At 34.9% G+C, this 19,103-nt stretch overlaps 1 protein-coding gene across 1 annotated transcript in view; it reads right to left on the minus strand.

The window, feature by feature from the left end:
• Window positions 1-16,294, minus strand: part of LOC110037368 (ultraviolet-B receptor UVR8) — a 21,155-nt gene extending 4,861 nt beyond the window's left edge. The window contains exons 1-3 of the mRNA XM_020742001.1: window positions 15,943-16,294; window positions 2,284-2,500; window positions 1,374-1,686 (exon numbers count right to left, since the gene is read on the minus strand). Of these exons, the coding sequence (XP_020597660.1) occupies window positions 1,374-1,686; window positions 2,284-2,500; window positions 15,943-16,262 (850 nt within the window). The 5' untranslated portion in view covers window positions 16,263-16,294. The remainder of the gene's footprint in view (window positions 1-1,373; window positions 1,687-2,283; window positions 2,501-15,942) is intronic.
• Window positions 16,295-19,103: the final 2,809 nt, after the last annotated feature.

Consider the following 19,103-nt stretch of genomic DNA (forward strand, 5'->3'; position numbering starts at 1 on the left):
TCTAAGACGACGCTCTAATTGTGTCTGCTACTGGAGCTACATCAACCGTTTCACAAATACATTCATTTCATATTTTATCTCTAAATAAGAAATTAAGATGGAAGATAGAAATATTTAAAAATGTAAAAAGAGTATAAAACTCTGAGATATAAGCCTTCTTGAAATAAAAAGACAACAAGTTAATTGCATATGATCGTAATCAGCCACATATAGCCTGATCAATTTACAATTATGCACGAAAATTAATTCCTCCACATTAAAAATCAAAGCTTGGAGGACAATCGCCTTGGAGATGACAATAGGAAGGAAGCATTGCTAGCAAACAACCACCTAGAGCCCTGAAGATCCAGTTGGTGGGCAAAACAATGCCACAGGATTGGCAGTAGGTTGGTGTGAGCAAGTGCTGCTGCAAGTTGGCAACATATGGGTGATCGGATTGATTGTTGGGGAAGAATTTAAGGGCCTAATTACAAGATTCAAACGAAAGAAAACATGCTAATTTGTATTTGGCAGTTAATTATTTAGGTTTTTGCCAATGAATCATGAAAAAGAAGAACACCATCCACAAATATCTGGAAATAATGTAATAAATAAGATAAACACGAATAGAGTTGACTTGATTCACGCATTCCTAACCTTATGATGAATTCTCTAGGTGATATGCAAAGCTTCGTCATGAGCTAATATAGAATATGGATAAAGGGTATTGGAAATGAATTACAACCAATTAATGTAAAACAAGCCTCACTTTAATACTGCATCTAGTAACAATTGTACGAAGAAAAACAATAAAAACATACATCATAGAGGCCAGAGAATCCCCTAAGATGACTACTTATTTATAGAAATACAGTTACAAGAATAAGGCAAAATTTTAAATGTATATCCAATCCTAAGAAATTTTCAGATTAAACTTATTCATATCTAAGAATAAAAATCTAATTAAAAAGATCACGCAGTTGGATTAAAAAGTTCACCAAGATCATTGTCGAGAATTGCCTTTGCAATAGTATTAAATATCATTATCTATGTTAGCCATACACATTCAGGCTCCTTAAAACTGTTTTTTTATGTTGACGGCATCCTACTTACTGAAAGTGATACAAAAAACATCTTTGAGATAAAAATGTATTCACAAAGCAATTTTCCACCAAAGATTTGGGATGACCAAAAAACTAATTTGGAGCAATAGCCATTGTATAGGTTTGATTGCATTGTTATGCTTTGCTAGATGCATTGCAAGGGAGTGTGATTAAAATTCATATAGCATATTTTTGTATGAAATAATCATTTGAGCTAACACCAAAAAATAAATACATGTAATTAAGAGAGAGAACACAGTAAAACACACAATAACTGCAACAAATACTCACAGCAGAGAACCAGCGAATGGTCAAGTCCACATGCTACATCAGAAACTTCAAAGGAACTTAGTTCTTGAACAAGACTAGGCTCCCAAATTATTGTCATATTTTTCTCTTTCTCCATCTTTTCAGCGACAAGTTTCTCAGCCACTTCGAAGACAGAGAGAGACTTGTCCGACGAATTATAAGAATTAGGATCTTGAGAACTCGAGCTAATCAATGTCCTCCCCATCTTCCCTAACCTCCCATTCTCTGCATAGCCCCACCCAAACAGTTTCCCATCTCTTGTACAAGCTAATACATGCCCCCATCCAAAAGATACCTGTTTCATGATCACACAACAAATATAACACTTTTATTTACTAAATTCAGTTTGTTTAATTATATATTTTTTAGTTTAACCTAGAAAGCAAGTATTAAAGTGATAATTCAAACACTGCACCATATTATATGCAGCTTGCTAGAGTAAATATGGGAGAAACCTACCCAAAGAAAAAGCATAGAAATAGCTGAATCTTAAAATTCTAAAAAGTACCAAAACACTCCAGTAGTCTCCTCTAATAAATAATAATAACAAGCATGCAAATTCTGCTATAGAACTTATAGTTATTAAGTAGTATTAAGGAGCATTTACACCCACACCACCCAATTCTTATGTATCTACATATCTAACACCTAAACTTTGATTTTTACATTTATAACAGCCAAATATTTCAAATCACGCAAGAAATACCACTATTTTAACTTTTAAGAAGTGAAATCACCTTTTTATGCATAGATATGGTAGCATATATATAAAAATTGAAGTTTAAGTGCTAGATATGTGAATACATGAGAATTGAGTGGCATGCTTGTAAATATCGCGTTATGTATCAACAGCATGTCACAAATGCGATCTTCTACTAAGGTAAAGTCCCACCTTACTTATCACATGCCCTAAAAGTGCCTCAACTTTGGTGGGATTGACGGCTTCAGTGACTCCTTTACCAAGACCAAGCTGGCCTCTTTTTGATCTACCCCAAACCCACAAGGATCCATCATCCCCAACGGCAGCACAAACCACGCCAGAAGCAAATGCCGCTTGAACCCTCACATTATCCAGTCCCAAGACCCTTTCTGGCTTGCTCCATTTATCTCTGTACATGAATACGAACTTTAAAGGAACAAGAAACCATATGAGCATAGCTGCCAGGAAGAAATATTGCCTCAGCACTACGCATGTAGACCTACGTCCGTAGCCAATCAAATGCCGCCTCGTGGAAAGCCCGGCCCCACCTATTAAAGCACGGAAAAATAAATTTCATATTATTCACGACCTGGCCCGACCCTAAACCTGAAAAATTTCCCGTCAGCATAAAAATATTTCGCGCCTACTTAATGTTCTATTCGCAGGTTGTTCTATTGCAGGTGAAGAAATATTTCGCAGCTCCGTTCGCAACTCCGCAACTAAGGTTTCGATGGAGGTCTCCATGAACGTTGAGATGCTGGAGGAATTACACTCATCATTCAGCCTGAACTTTAAAGATTAAGTGAGTCTGTAATGATCTCTAGTTTTATGTTAGCATAGGGTTTTCATTGTGTTTCTGGCATTGTCATTTTGTTTGTGGTGTTTATATTTCTTGGAAGGCAGTAATATTTTTGTTAATATGGTAACATTTATGTTGTTTTTCTGCTGCGCTTTTTATGTTATTATGGTGTTAAGCTTGTGATTTCTTGGTGATACTTTTGTGTTATTCTGGTGTTACTCTAGTATTACTCCAATGTTATGTTATTTCTTGCCTTTGATTTAGTACCCTTACTATAGTATAATAGTTGGCTTAGTCTAATGTAGATGTTGGTGTTGATATAGTGTTATTGGGTTCTACAGTGTTGTTTTTTGTATTATAATGGTGTTTTTTTTTTTTTGTTATTATGGTTTTAAGCTTGTGAATGTTTGGTGTTACTCTTGTGTTATTCTGGTGTTACTCTGGTAATACTCCAATGTTATGTTGTTTATTATCTTTGATTTATTACTGTTATTGTGTTATTATTGTGTTATGCTGATGTTATCATAGTGTTATGCAGTCCTGTGAGGCAACACACGTTTGCAATGATCCAATTGTTGTGAAGTTTCTAAGCAGTATTGTCCACAATAAGCAATAAGCATATGAAAGCTATCGTGTCTATGCACATCACGTAGGATTCACTGTTCGGAAGGACCATACTACCTACTGACCAAACTCCAAGAAACTCAAGATCAAAGATTATATTTGTGGAAAAGCTGGCTACAAGAAAGAGTCTAACAACACAGTTAAGTTCAGAAAAACAGACACGAAGACTGACTGTAAGGCCATGGTTCGATTTGTTGTTGATTTCGAATGCAATTGGACAGTGGCGAAATTCATTGAAAATCACAATCATCCCTTGGTTGAAAGTGGTGATAAGAATCTTCTTCGTTCCAGCAGAATGATAAGTCAATTGAATGCAGATGTGTTGAGATCAATGACAGGTTCAGGAATCAGAGCAACACATGCATACAATTTCATTGTCACAGAGGTTGGTGGTGTGGAGAATTTGGAATGCACTAAAAGAGATACATTTAATTTCATCCAAAGAGAAAGAAAACAAAGAATTAAACAGGGAGATGTCAATGCTCTAATACAATTGTTCATGGAGAGGCAAGCTGGGGATAGCATGTTTGTTTGGGATTTCCAAACATATGAGTCTGGTAGGTTAGCAAGCATTTTTTGGAGTGATGGATTATCCAGGCTGGATTATGACTGTTTCGATGATGTGATAACTTTTGATACAAGCTACAGATTAAATAAATATAACTTATGATGTGTTCTGTTTGTGGGGGTTAACCATCATTGGCAGAACGTACTGTTTGGAGTTGGATTTTTGTCTGATGAGACTACTGAATTATTCACGTGGCTATTCAAATCATTCATTTGAATAATGGGAGACAAATATCCCATAACAATCTTTATTGATCAAGAACAAGCAATGGCAAGAGTCATTGTAGAATGTCTCCCACAAACACGTCACAGATTATGTCAATGGCATATCTACAAGAAACTGTCTTCTAAAATACACTGCGGAATACGTAATAAGAGCGTTTGTGGTTTTTTTTATAAATGATTAAACAAGTGTGATTCTAAGGAGGAGTTCGAAGAAACGTGGTCCTTAATGATTGAGTTAGGAGAACTACAAAGCAATGTCTGGTTAGATGAAATGTACCGTATAAGGCATAGATGGTCAACAACATTTAATAAGGATATATTCGGTATGGGAATCTTATCAACACAGAGAAGTGAGTCGGTCAATAATATTTGTCATGGTGTTGCAAAGCCAACTATCTCTCTCACGGATTATTTTATCGGTCTTGAAATCATAATTAAATTGTGGCGCCGGAACGAGAAAGATGAAGATTTCAAATGCGGTCAGTCCGTCAGAACGCCCAAGGTTAAAATCAATCCCGTGTTGAGGTAAACTGTCTCATTACAAAAAAATTTTACTCAATGTTTGAATAAGAGCTATTGAAAGCTTATATGAGATTACAGCTGAAGTATCAGTGGAGAATGAGGCTAAATATTACGTATGGAGATTGAATGATGAGGGGACATGGCAGCCCTGGACTGTGTTAGTTGACAAAGCTACTTGTGAGGTTACATGTAGTTGCAAAAAATTTGAGATGATGGTCTGTTGTGCTCTCATGCACTATTTGTTCTCAGTGTCGACAAAATAAAGGTGATTCCGGAGAAGTATTTCTTATTGCGGTGGTCCATCAATGCTAAAAGGGACATGTATAACAGATTTGGTTGCAGAAATCTAAAAGACTCCGGGTTGAATAATGTTTCATCAAGTGCCCTTCTATTCATGTCATGCTCTCAGAAATTTGCATATCAACTCATTAATAGAGCACGAGGAAATGAGTTAGCTGAGGAGTGTTTATGGGAGACGTTTAAAAAGTTATTTGGAGACATTGAGGATGCTCTAGCAGGGAAAACGACCGAAGTAAAGAAAACAAAAAAAAGAAAAAAGTTACAAATATAGAATACAATGTGAACGACCCTGCTAAAAAGAGGCCGAAATGAGCATCTACATCTAAGTTGAAAGGATATTGGGAGAAAAATAAGAAAGCTAAAAGTATAATTTTTTTTTATTTAGTATTTCCTTCATTCCATGTAAAATGCAACTTCTATATTTTAATCATTGCATTCAGGAATGGAACAAGCAGCAACTAGCCATGAAGCTGTTGATGCATTCGAGGAAAGTTTGACAGATTGTCTGACCCAGGTATGTTGCTAAAATTCAGTATCATCTGACTGCCTTTTATATAAAATAATTCACTCAAATTGAACTTGGTATTACTCCCCTATTGCAGGAATGCTATGCACTGCAACTAACTGAAACGAATGCTATGCACCGCAACTGAAACATACACTGGACTATTGATGGATTCCATAAGTGAGATATAGATTGATTGAAATTGTATATGTTGGTATACTGTAACATCTTTAAACTTTGTAAGAAAGAAGTAATTGGTGGTTTATGATATGTTTTTTTTCAAATATTTCTGTCTTAAGCTTAGTCAAACGTGGATAAATTGATTATCATATATATCAACTGTATTACACGCTGAATAACACATAGATAACATGTGAATAACACGTGGATAACACGTGGATAACACGTAAATTACTCTGTGAAGTAAATTTTATAGATAACACGCGGATAACACGTGGATAACACGTGAATAACACGTAAATTACTCTGTGAAGTAAATTTTATAGGACAAATTAACGAGGATAAGTATTTTTTTATATTTATTAAAAATACAAACATAAATTCATGATTTATGTTTTTTCTACCTTATATTATTTTAAAAAGCATCATTCCAAAAGTATACAAATATACAAAGAAATGAAATCATTAAACATCATTGTCAAGTAGAAAGTGAAACATAAACGCACATCTGATTCTTGCAGAGTAGTAAACATCTGATTCTAAAATTTTTTTCTGTAAGTACTTGCAGTGATCTTGGAACTAGAAGAACATTCACCTCACCAACATTCTCCAAGATCTGAACATTTTGCCCCATATATGGCCTATTAGACTCACTGTCCTGAATACACCATGAAGCTATTCGATATACAGTAACCTATAGAAATATACAAATTTACTATGAAGTCCTCAAAAATATGCAAATATCATATACAAATTCAGTTTTAAATTGTTCTATATCATCCTGCCAATCCATATGCTCACTCCAGTCGACTTCTTCGGCCTGCACTAATGTTTCCATGTACTTGCAGACGAACATGCCGCAATCAAAACTATTCATTTGTGAGGGTACATGTTTTGTAATCGATAGGGACCATTTATGGATTTTGACTGTAAATACATCAACAGCATCTCTAGCAAACATATTGACATGCATAGTTGAAGCAGTATGGTGTTACTCTTCGAGTGTTATTGTGTTACTTTTGATTGAGTTGAATATACTTACAACTTCCGTAGCGTCAGCCTTATGTATTTCCCTTATACATCTGGTTAGGTAGTGAGTCATATATTCTCCATTTTCTCAGCTTGAGATCTAAAACCAACAAAATCCAATGCTAATTATGAATGATTAGAAAGAAAATGGTTTTTGCATCTTTAACGGCTTCGTTGGTGATATGTTTCACGAAGGGTTTCTGTTAATTAAATACAACACAACTGCGTAACATTAAAACAGTGATGAACATTTACTTATCATGCAGTGTATCTGACTAGGCACTGATCTATTTCTTCCTGCATTTCAATTGGTATCAATGATTTACAATGAATGATACTCAAGAGTTGAAGCCACAGGACGGAGCTGCAAAAGAAAACAATTCATGGATAACACATAAAATAAGAACATATAAGATATGGTTCAAAGTACATAGATATTTTTTTTATTACAACTATAGCATATTCGTCTACATTATAACTGTGGCTTTGACTCGAGATTTGCTCAAAACTAGTTGGATCTAAGCTTTCTTTATCTAAATTGAATTCAGTCTGTACATTTTCATCTGAAACTTAGGTCTCTTGGGAATCACCCTTTTTTGAATCAGTATTTACAGCGGATGAGACAAGACGCGTCTAAAAAAAATATTGTTAGAAAACATAAAATAAGAAGGTATATTATATAGTACAAATTAGAATGACGTAATCACCGAATGAGATAGAGATTCGAGAACACCCTTTATTGCTCGTTTGACTTCTTCGGGGTCTTCATGGTTTGTCTCATCCCTAAAATTTGCGTCTTGTGCTTCTCTTATTGTTTCTTTGGCATCTTGGGCCTATCTAGGAACATTTGTATGTACAGGATCAGCAACATGCACGATATCCTTTATAAGATCAACAACATCCACATAGGTTGTAGTTGGCAACAAAGAATTTGTATCTTGTGTTTGTCTTATGGTTTCTTCGGTCTCTTGATCCTGTCCGGAAACATCTGTATTTACACGATCAGCAATATCCACATTATCGTTTTTTCTACGTCTTCTTTTGAACTGGTATTGAGATACAGGGGGGTCCACTGTCCTCTTCCTTCCACTGCTGCTGGACTTCTTCCTTTGGAGTTGAGTTTGACTTATATCGGACATTATTCTCTCAACAACTATGTCAGCCTTAGTTTCAAATAATCTCTGTATCAAACCTGTGAGGGTGGACAATAGTTCTACCACAGTATTCATCTGTCTATTCATGTCAGTAACTGTATCTTGTATATTTAAGCTGATTTGTTCTTGAGATTTCAGCATTTTAAATAGTACTCTGAAATCAGCACTCTCCGACGTATGTTCAGCTACTGGGGTAATATCACTAGAAACAATTGTACCTTTGGCATATGATTTGGGTGAAGATGGTCCTGTCGTATTTTCATGGTGTGGAAGTTGTCTTGCAGGACTCGATGGTCCCTGATCTGGATTTGCGAGCAGTTGTACTTCATCTTCTCTCAAATCTAAAAATCTGTTATTAACCTACAATAAAAATGTATTCGTCAAAATCGTTGTAGACATTCATAAAAAGCTATTAAACAAAATTGTCAATAAGCTGCAATAAAAATTAAATGATTTACATGAACAAGTCTCTTAAAGGCATCATGAATCCTCTCAGCACTCAGCCTATGATTCGTTGGCCACCTCAGAATGCGAGGTCACCTAATAATGCGATGTCTAACGTCAGGTGCAGCAGGAGTTAACAGAGACGTTTGCTCTTAAAACCATAGCTGGGGATATTTTACACCATAAACATGTATGCAAAAGTTAATACAACAAAACAAAACTTTAGAATAATAATGTTTTAATGTAAACAACAAATACTTACTGTTAAAAGAAATATAAATCCTTGAATATAGTCTATTGGCTTATTCTGCCTTAATTTCCTGGAGACGGTTCTCACTTGATCGATGATTATTTCACATATGGCAGCAGATCAATTAAAAGACGAAAAAGCTTGTACATTTACAGCAAAAGAAGATAGCTCTGCAGGCACATGAAAATTGCTTGAAAGAAAAAATAAATTAGTTAATATGAATTTCAAATACAACTGCTCAAATTGAGGGGTGGAAGCTCCTTCTGCAAAAAAGTTTGTCAGTTGGTTCTTTATTTGTCTGGCATCCGCATTTGATATGGGACATTTCCTCCATGAAACAGACTCTCCTCTGTTTGGCATTCCTATCAGCAAAGTCACGTGGTCAGCATGTAATTTAACCTCTTTTCCACCCATTTTGAAGACCCTCATCTCATTATCCCAACATCTCAGAATATGTAACGTCATGACATTGTCCTAGGGATATGGGGGCATGTCAAAGAAATTAAATACCCTTATTTCCTTTAAATTATTAATAGTTTCCTTTGAAAGAAGATCTCTAATTGCATCCAAGGCACCTCTCACTGCAGATGGACATCTAAAGTTGAAAGTCATTGCACTCATAATCTTGCAAATTGAAAAAATAATAACACATTATTATAACCATATGGAGTTGTATTTTAAATGTTATTGATGTATCATTCATGTGATATGAAGCTCACCATGAGGTGTTACTCTGTTTACACATCAGTGACACCTCAATAAAACCTCTATAACATAATAATAATAATTCAACATAAGTTACTCCGGTGTAATTGGTGTTATCACATGAATAACACATCAGTAACACATCAATAATACAGGAATAACACATCAATTTCATATCAGAAACACATCAATAATGCATAAATAACACATCTAATATACTTCAATAACAATCACAAGTGTATTAGATATCCCTAAAAAGAAACATAACACATCATAAGAGGTAACACATCAATAATACATGAATAACACGGGAATAACACATGAGTAACAGAGTAACACACCAGTAACACCAGTAACACAGGAATAACACACGAATAACACACGAATAATACAAGAATAAGGGCCCGTTTGAGGCAGATTATTTAGGTTCGGCGGCGTTTTGAAAACGTCGCCGCAGTGTTTGGGTGAACGTTAGCCCGGATTATTATGATCACACTACGTCCCGCTTCGCTGGATTTCTTAAGGGCTTCGACGCGGGTCAAGACCCGCGTCCCGCGTTCGGTTATCATCTCTGCCCTAGATACCCCTCTCGCACTCTCCCTCCCTGGTTCGTTGCCTGCGATCGAATTTCTACACCCTAAAGGAGATCGGACCGTGTTCCTTTCGATTTCTCTTTCTGATTCGTAAGGTATGCTTTACCCCACCGTCTTCGTTCCACCGTCTTCGTTGGGCGTGAACGTCAAACCTCGCTGTTCTTTATTTTTTTTTCTTCCTTGGCGGAAGAGCAAGAGCTTTCATCTTCTTCCTTCTCAATTCAAAAGCCGCATAAAGGATCTTTATGGTTTCACGATTTTCTTTCATTATTTTGCTAGGCATGAAGAAATGTGTGAAGGATGCATTTTGAGTTTTCCAGGAATTTGGTTTTGATTTTTTCTGTTCCCTTAAAGCTAACAACCGAATTTTGTTGGGCTTTAGAACTTCCTATGAGAGGAATCCATGTTTGGTAGGCGTGAAGAAAAGTGTGGAGAATGCATTTTGATAGCTCCAGAATTTTGGTCTTGATTTTTCCTGTATCCTTAAAGCTAACTCCCAAATTTTTTGTGTCAATTTTTGCTGGGCTTTAGAAGTATCTATGAGAGGAATCCATGCTCTTATCTCTTGTTTATGGGCTGCAACTAATTCCTGTTTATAGTATTGGGCAATGGGTATAGCATCAGAGCTTTATAAGCTGTATGAGTTGGTATTACCTCTTGTTTTTCACGTTTATGTGTTGATGTGTATGGGTTGCAATTAATAGGAAACGTAGGTATGAGCTGGTATTTATATGTTTATGTTTATGTGTTGATGCTTAACATACAAAACGGCATGCTATAATTATTGTTTATAGGAAACATAGGTATGAGCTTGGTTCATTATAATTTCGGGAGTTAAGTACATACAAAATGGCATTATTTATTGCACATCAGGAATAGAGGTTGGTTTTCTTTGATTTGCTAAAGATCATGTTATAAGTGGAATGTAGTGTAAGTTTTTTTTTGACTTGCTTGTGATCATTATTATGTACAATGGAATGAAATTATTTGAGGTCATTTGCTTATTTCTCATACATTGTTCCCTGCACACATTCGAGAACTTTGTTTTCGTTATCAATGGTGGCCAAAATCTTGGCATTTGAGCTTATCCGAGAACTTTGGGATTATGGTTTCTGTTTCTAGTTCTTCAGCTTTGTTCTCCACTGCCTCACAGTTTTGCTTGGTTGGATGATTTTATGCTCGAAAATTCGTATGAATTCCTAAAGTCTTTGCGCATATATGAGATAATGAAGTTGTATCATCTCATTAAAGAGAGGAATAATGAAAATCATGTTCAATTTTTATTTGTTAGTAGAGAAAATTTTATTATCACCAAAGAGATTAATGGAAGGGAGAAATGGAAGTTGTATTGTTCTCCCTTAAGATTTATGATTTATAGTTATGTAACATTATAACAATTGCATAATAAAATATTTTCGATGTTTTACTGTGGATGTAGATCAATGACCGAACCACATAATTTATTTGTGTCCTTATATATTTATATTTTTTTAAGCTAATATGTAGACTGTTGTTTATATTGGTGGCAATGAGATTATTTCGAGACTATTGTTGTTGTTGGGTTGTTGTTCTTGTTGGCTTGTGTTGTTCTTAGCTTGATATATATAATTATGAGCAAAGTGAATGTGCTGGTGCAATTATTTCTTAAACAATTTCATTGAGATTCAAAATTAAAAAGTGTTTATTCTCATTTGTTGCATATAGTTTCATCATGTCTAAAGCGCTTGAAGGGGGCTCGTCCGCAATGTGAGATAAAGAAGTAACAAATATTTTTTGTAATCTGTGTATTAAAGAAATAGAACTAGGGAACAGTCCAACAACGTATTTTAATAAGGGTGAAAAAACATTGCTAAGAGATTCAAAGAATTGACTAGCAGGGATTACGATAGACTTAAATTTAAAAACAAATGGGACCAATTAAAGGAGTGAAAAATATGGAAGGAGTTGAAACGTGGATCTACCGGTTTAGGTTGGGATCCTATTAAAAGGACAATTGATGCTTCAGCTGAATGGTCAGCTGAATGGTGGCTGAATGGTGGGCTTCAAAATTAGAGGTAATTCTCTATCTAATCCATAGATTGTTAGCTTCCTAATTTTTTTTCCTTAATTATAATTTCCTAATTACTCCCTCTAAATGCTATGTCACAGGCGGTACTGGCAGTGAAGAAGTATAAACAGTGCGGAATTGAGCCAAAATTTGAAGAAAAATCGGACGTAATATTTAGATGGGTTGTCGCAACGAGAAAATTTGCATTCAACCCTAGTGAATCCGATTTTACAGGGATACCAGATGAAATCACACATAAATCATTGGCACCCAATGAAGAAGTGTCTAGCATTAACCAGAGGGATATGGGGGAGTCCAGTACAGTTATAAAGAGGCCCAGAATTGCTAAGAAAAAAAAAGAGAAGGGACATTTTGTAAAAACCTCATTTGATCGTTTAATTGAAGCTTTTGCAGCTCCACCAATCTCCGATGCTAACATATTAGACTGTCTCAGTTTTTTGGGTACTATTCTTGAATCTGAAGTTGTGGTCAACAGGCGATTTCACGCACTGTGTGTGAAAAAACTTGAGGATTCAACTCGAATGAAAATATTCATGGCGTAGAGCCTGAATTGCGTCTCGAATATTTGCAGGTTTGGTTGATGAATGAATTTTTTTATGGATTATATGTGTATTGACTACAGTAATATGAACTTCTACTTATATCGTTTTTTATTTTTATGTTTTGAACTTCTATTCATGTACTTTTTTTTTTAATATGTTTGAACATTCTACATATGTGGTCTTTTATTTTTAAATGTACCTGTTAGTGGTTGAAACTTTATTTATAAGTTACGTATTGTATGTTCTGAACGTCAACAATTTATATTTGAAGTTTAATTGATTGGAAGTGTTGTAGGCATTTCTTATTATGCACTCATATTGTTTACATTTTAAATCATGTAGGATGGATCTGCAGCGTGATAGTCATAGGAGAATGGCATTTGCTACAGCCATTGCAATATTATTATTGAATTATTACTGGAATAGCACTGCTCACATTCCCCGCATGACATCTAGCTTTGTTGGAGATAAATGGGTTGGTAAAATGTTTTCTGGTCATCCAATAAGGTTCAGAAATATTTTCAGATTGTCAGCACCTACTTTTATGGATCTTCTGCAAGAGTTATGTCTAAATCACGATCTTCAGGGTTCTTCTAGGACGACGTGTAGGGGGGTGTTGGTTATAACACTGTACATTCTGACACAAAATGAATCAATTAGAGGAGCTATGGAAAGATTTCAGCATTCATCTGAAACTATTAGTCGATACTTTTCTAAAGGCATACAGGCTCTTGCTAGCTTAGCAGCTCAAATAATTAAACCAGAGGATCCATCATTTGCTAGCACTCCAGAATAAATTGCCAATGATCCTCGATACATGTCATATTTCAAGGTAACTATAAGTGTTTTTATTTTATTACATGTCATACTTTCATAATATTATTACTCTATAACGGACAATTAAACAGAACTATATTGGTGCAATTGACGGTACCCGCGTTGATGCCCGACTACCCAACCACAAGAAGGTTGCATACATTGGTTGAAGTGGTTCAACAACTCAGAATATCATGGCAGTATGCGACTTCAACATGTGTTTTACTTTTGTGATGGTGGGCTGGGAATGGAGTGCACATAACAGTCGAATTTTTTCTTTTGCCACTAAGAATAGATCGCAGTGTTTCCCTCATCCCCCATCAGGTTAGTTTTGCTTGAGCAATTTGTATATCTGAGCGGGTAATTTTTTTTTATTAACAGTTTTTTGTACCAGGAAAATATTATTTAGTTGATGTCGAATATCTATGTAAAGGGAATACATGAAGCCCTATCCTAACACAAGATACCATCTTCCTGATTTCGAGCGAGCAAGTGGCACCGTCCGTGACAGAAAGGAAATGTTTAATAAACGCCACTCATCTTTACGCTGGGTAATTGAAAGAACATTTGGAGTTTGGAAGAAAAAATGGGTCATCCTACATGATATGTCTCGTATCTTTTCCAAAAGCAGGTGCACATTGTGGTTGCAACAATGGCAATACATAACTTCACCCGAAGACATTCCTCACGATCAGATATAGACTTCAGTATGGCTGACAATAATGAACTGAATGTCTTCGAGCATCTTCAAGCAACCTCCAGGAATTGTGGGTGGGCAGTCATTACTTGATAATGATATATACTCTAATGAATTTGGAGATCATGATGGTGAAGGTATGGTGAATGTTTGGCTGATATGATTGCTTTAAGGGAGTCTATCACAGATGTTATATGTGACTGCAGATCTACGAAGTTTTTCTTTAAAAAGATTATAGGTTGATATTCATATGCATTTAGTTTTGATTTTTTTAAAATATCTTAAACTAACATTTGGTTCTTTTATTTTTTTCGCAGTTACACCAACATGACTTCTAGAATATCAGTTACAGACATAGGTCTTTTGTGTTATTGTGGACTACCATCTCCGTTGTTCATGTCACGTCAGTCTCATAGCTTTGGGAGGCAGTTCTACGGTTGTGTCAAGGGTGTTTCAGCTCGTTGTGGTTTCTTCTGGTGGGTTGATAGTCTCATATATTACACTGTCAGCAGTCATGGGAATCCGGTGTTTCTGAGGTTGATAGTACAACTGAGGAGAGACGTACCCAGAATTTGAAATTAAATATTTTAATATTTCTCATTGTAGTTGTACTTGTCTTTGTACTTTTTTTATTTCTTCTGGTACTCACGAGAGTGTGAGAATTGTATGTCATCTTTTGGAACTGATCTGTGATGATTGTATGCTTTTGCACTTGCTTCTGTACTATCAATAAGCTATTCTGAATAAACTGCCCCCGAACAGTTTTATCAGACAGAGGCAGGAATGTCATTTAACCATCAATAAGCTACTCTGAATAAGCTACCTCAAACAATAAGCCATATTATTCTGATAATCTACAGATTATCAGAATTATCTGCTTATCAGCAGATTATAAATAATCAACAGTTGCGTCAAACAGACTCTAACACATCAAAACTGTGTCATAAAGATATATGTGAGTCCGCCGAATTTGGTTTTATGCAGTCATTGAAGTAGGGTTATTTTTGTGCTATTGATTCAAAGTCATGATGTGTTACTTGTGTGGTATTAATGTGGTATTGTTGTATTTTTGATGTGTTACTAGTGTGCTATTGATGCGGTATTATTGTGTTATTGTTGTATTACTGGTGTGTTACTTGTGTGATATTGATGTGGTACTGTTGTGCATTTCATGTTTAGGTTTAGGTGTATACCGTAATTTTAACGAACGGTTGGACGCTATGGTCACCTTCCCTTGCATGCCGGAGAATGCCTAAGGTTTCACCAATAAATGAGGTAGTGCTTCGCCGAGGAAGACGATACGGAGCCTAAAACTTAAACTCGTAATAGTGCGGAGAAAATAAAATAGTGCGGAGAAAATGAAAAGGCTTTTTAGGCGGGTTCGGCTAGGGTCGGGTCAGGTCTCGAATAATATAAAATTTATTTTTCTTTTTCTTTTTTTTTGTGCTTAAATAGGTGGAGCCGGGCTTTCAACGAGGCAGCATTTGATTGACTACACACGTAGCTCTACATGCGTAGTACCGAGGCAATATTTATTCAGCTGCTCGGGTATAAATTAGCAATTAAAATGAACTATTCAACAAAATCCACTAAACAACGAGTTCAGCCTTCTTCAGTAGATATCTTGAATACACTGCCACAACAGCAAGTTAATGCGGTATTAAGGCCTCCATTGAAAGGCAGAGAAATCCCGCCATAATGTTTCCAGAAAACTTTTCGAATCCAAAATCAAATCAAAATCATGCATCAATAAAGCAACTGGAAATAGAAGGACTAAATTGATTCAAGCAGATGGATTGTTTAAGACGAGAAAAGAGGGCTAAAGAAGGACCTCGGACTAGCGGGGCCACGGCCAAGCTGGCCCTCTTCGTTTCTACCCCAAGCCCAGACTTCACCGTCGGCGTTTACAGCGAGGGAGTGGTAGTGACCTGCGGCGACAGTCGTGACGGTGGGGGGAAGCGATGTAACCTTCGTGGGCTCGTAGGCGTCAAGGAGCGGCGAGGCGATTCCCAGGGCTCCGTTGCTGTTATCTCCAAAACACCATACGGATGTGAATCTCCGGGATCCACCGCTACAATAGATTTTTGCAGAGACGACAGTGGCGCCGCCACAGGCGCGGAGAAGCGCGCCGTGGAACAAGCTTCGCTTCATGAAGTCGAGCTAAGCGTCCGTTGGAACGAGAAAATATCACGGCAGGTTCATATTGAGTCCAATAATGAGGCAGGGGAGGATCCGGTTTGACGAATTTAAAAAAAATTGAAAAAATTAATTTTTTTTTGTTTGACCCGGCCTAATATCTCATTGTAAAAAGACAAATTATATGATGATTATATGATTGTGATATTTAGGTGATATTTAGGTGATATTTTGATGGTATTCTAATGATATTTTGGTGATATTTAGGTGATATTTTGATGGTATTCTAATGATATTTTAGTATTATTTTGGTGATATTTTAATGATACATAGTAGTATAACAATGATATTTTAGTGGTATTTTGATGGTATACTTGTAGTATTTTGTTTGGATTATGTTGGTATTTTAGTGGTATTCTAGTGATATTTTTTTGGCATTCTGGTGATATTCTAGTGATATTTTTATAGTATTTTAATGGTGTTCATGTGATATTTTTGTGGTATTATGTGATATTTTTGTGGTATTATCATTGTATTCTGGTGATACTTTAACAGTATAATAATAATATTATTGTGGTATAATTGTGATATTTTGGTTGTAATTTGGTTGTATTTTAGTAGTATTATAGTGGTATTCTTGTGGAATTTTAGTGTTATTCTAGTGGTATTGTTGTGATATTCTGGTAGTAAACTAGTGGTATTCTGATGGTATTTTAGTGATAGTACTGTGGTATTCCAGTGATATTTTGGTGATATTCTTATGATATTCTAAAGGTATTTTCATAGTATATGATGGTATTTTCGTGGTATACATGTCGTGTTGTGGTTGTTTTATGGTGATATTTTGATGTTATTTTTGTGGTATTCTAATGGTTTATGGTGATTTTCTTGTGATATTTTTGTAATATTATGGTGGTATTGTGGTAATGTACTAGTTGTATTATAGTGGTATACTTGTGATATTTTTGTTGTATTATATTAGTATTTTGACAATATTGTGATGGTATATTTAAAATATTATGGTTATTTTATGGTAGCATTATGGTGATATTTTGGCATACTAGTAAAAAACCACAATTATATTAACATAATACCATCAAAAAATCACTAGTATATTGTCAGAATGTCATTAAAATATCAAAAAATACCACTAGAATATCACCAAAATTTCATAATAATATCACCATAATACAATTAGAATATCATTAATATGCAACATGAATATCACAAGTATATCAGTTGAATATCATAAGTACATCGTTATAATACCTATAGAATACCATTAGTACACTATGGAATATCATAATAATACAACCACAATACCACGAGAATATCACTAGTATATCACCATAATATCACGATAATATTATCAAATATCAGAAAAATGTCACCAGAATATCATCAAAATATCACCAAAATAATCACCATAATACAACAAAATACGTCAGAATATCACTAGAATATCACAGAAAATTGTTAGAATATTATCAAAATTTCACTAAAATACCAAGATAATATAACAAGAATGCGACAAGTATATCATCATAATACCAATATAATATGACCAAAATATCACAAGTATACCAACAAAATACCACAACTGTAAGAATACCACTAGTATAATACTAAAATACTACAAAAATATCACAAGATTATCATCAGAATATCTCCAAAATATCAAAAGTAAATCACTAGAATATCACAAAAATACTATCATAATACTACCAAAATATCATCATATAATATGACCATAATATCATCATAATACCATAAGAATATCACTAGAATACTACCAAAATACCACCATAATAAAACTAAAATACTACAAGTATAGCGTCATAACATCACCAATATATTATCCGAATACTATCATAATATAATTAGAATGCCAAAAAAATATCACCATAATACAACTTGTTTTTTTTTCGATGCAAGAGGTGGTCTTCGGGTCAAGTTGCATGAATAAATAGCATTTTTCACATTTTTCCAATTCATGAAATTGGGTCCCACCACTTTATAAATGATGTCGTACTATTGAAGTCCAAACACAAAATTTCGTTCAAACACCAGACATAAAAATGCGTTTGAACTCCGAACGTAATATTTTCTCCATTCAAACAGCTACAACACCCCACTATTAGCATTTTTATATTGGATAATCAGCATTAGCTCAACTTTAACAATTTTAGGGAATCCAAATATGAAATTTTAGATATGCGATAGATAATTGCATAAAAGGTGTTTTTTAAAATTAAATAACCTTATTTTTAAAGTCATTCAAAATAAATTTTAATTATTTTAAGTTTATTTAAAAATAATTAACATAAACAAATATATTTTAATTAAAGTCAAAATATAAATATAACTAATTAATAAAATAAAAAATAGAAATTAAAGTGGTCCTAAACAGCTCCTTACATAGCAAAGACAAAAAAAATTATTATTTTTTATTATAACATCTAAATTACTTAACACTGGTTTAAAAAATTGGCCATGGTGAAATGTAAGAACCAAAGCTTACGATTTCTTCAACTTTTGAATCGTATGAATTGTCTTTACTCTTTCGATTTCGTGAGTAATGTGTTCTCGCCCGGACACCTTCCTGATCGAGAGAATTTTTTTTTCTTTGTTGTATTCTCGATATTCCTCTCATGCTCGCCTACCGCCTTCCTCTTTTATTTATTAACTATCGAGCTTATAGCATCACTCACCCTAATCCATTGTTATGGAGCATCCTCTTCTCGCAGTTGTCAAAGCACTCTCTATATCTTGCACTCTATCTTGATTTCTTGCTCTCCCTCAGTATTTAAGGTTCCCTCCTCGATCCCTGACCGACTTTTCGGATACTTAGTGTTT

The sequence above is a fragment of the Phalaenopsis equestris genome, unplaced genomic scaffold (genome assembly GCF_001263595.1).
Source record: "Phalaenopsis equestris unplaced genomic scaffold, ASM126359v1 Scaffold219045, whole genome shotgun sequence".
Taxonomy (NCBI): domain Eukaryota; kingdom Viridiplantae; phylum Streptophyta; class Magnoliopsida; order Asparagales; family Orchidaceae; genus Phalaenopsis; species Phalaenopsis equestris.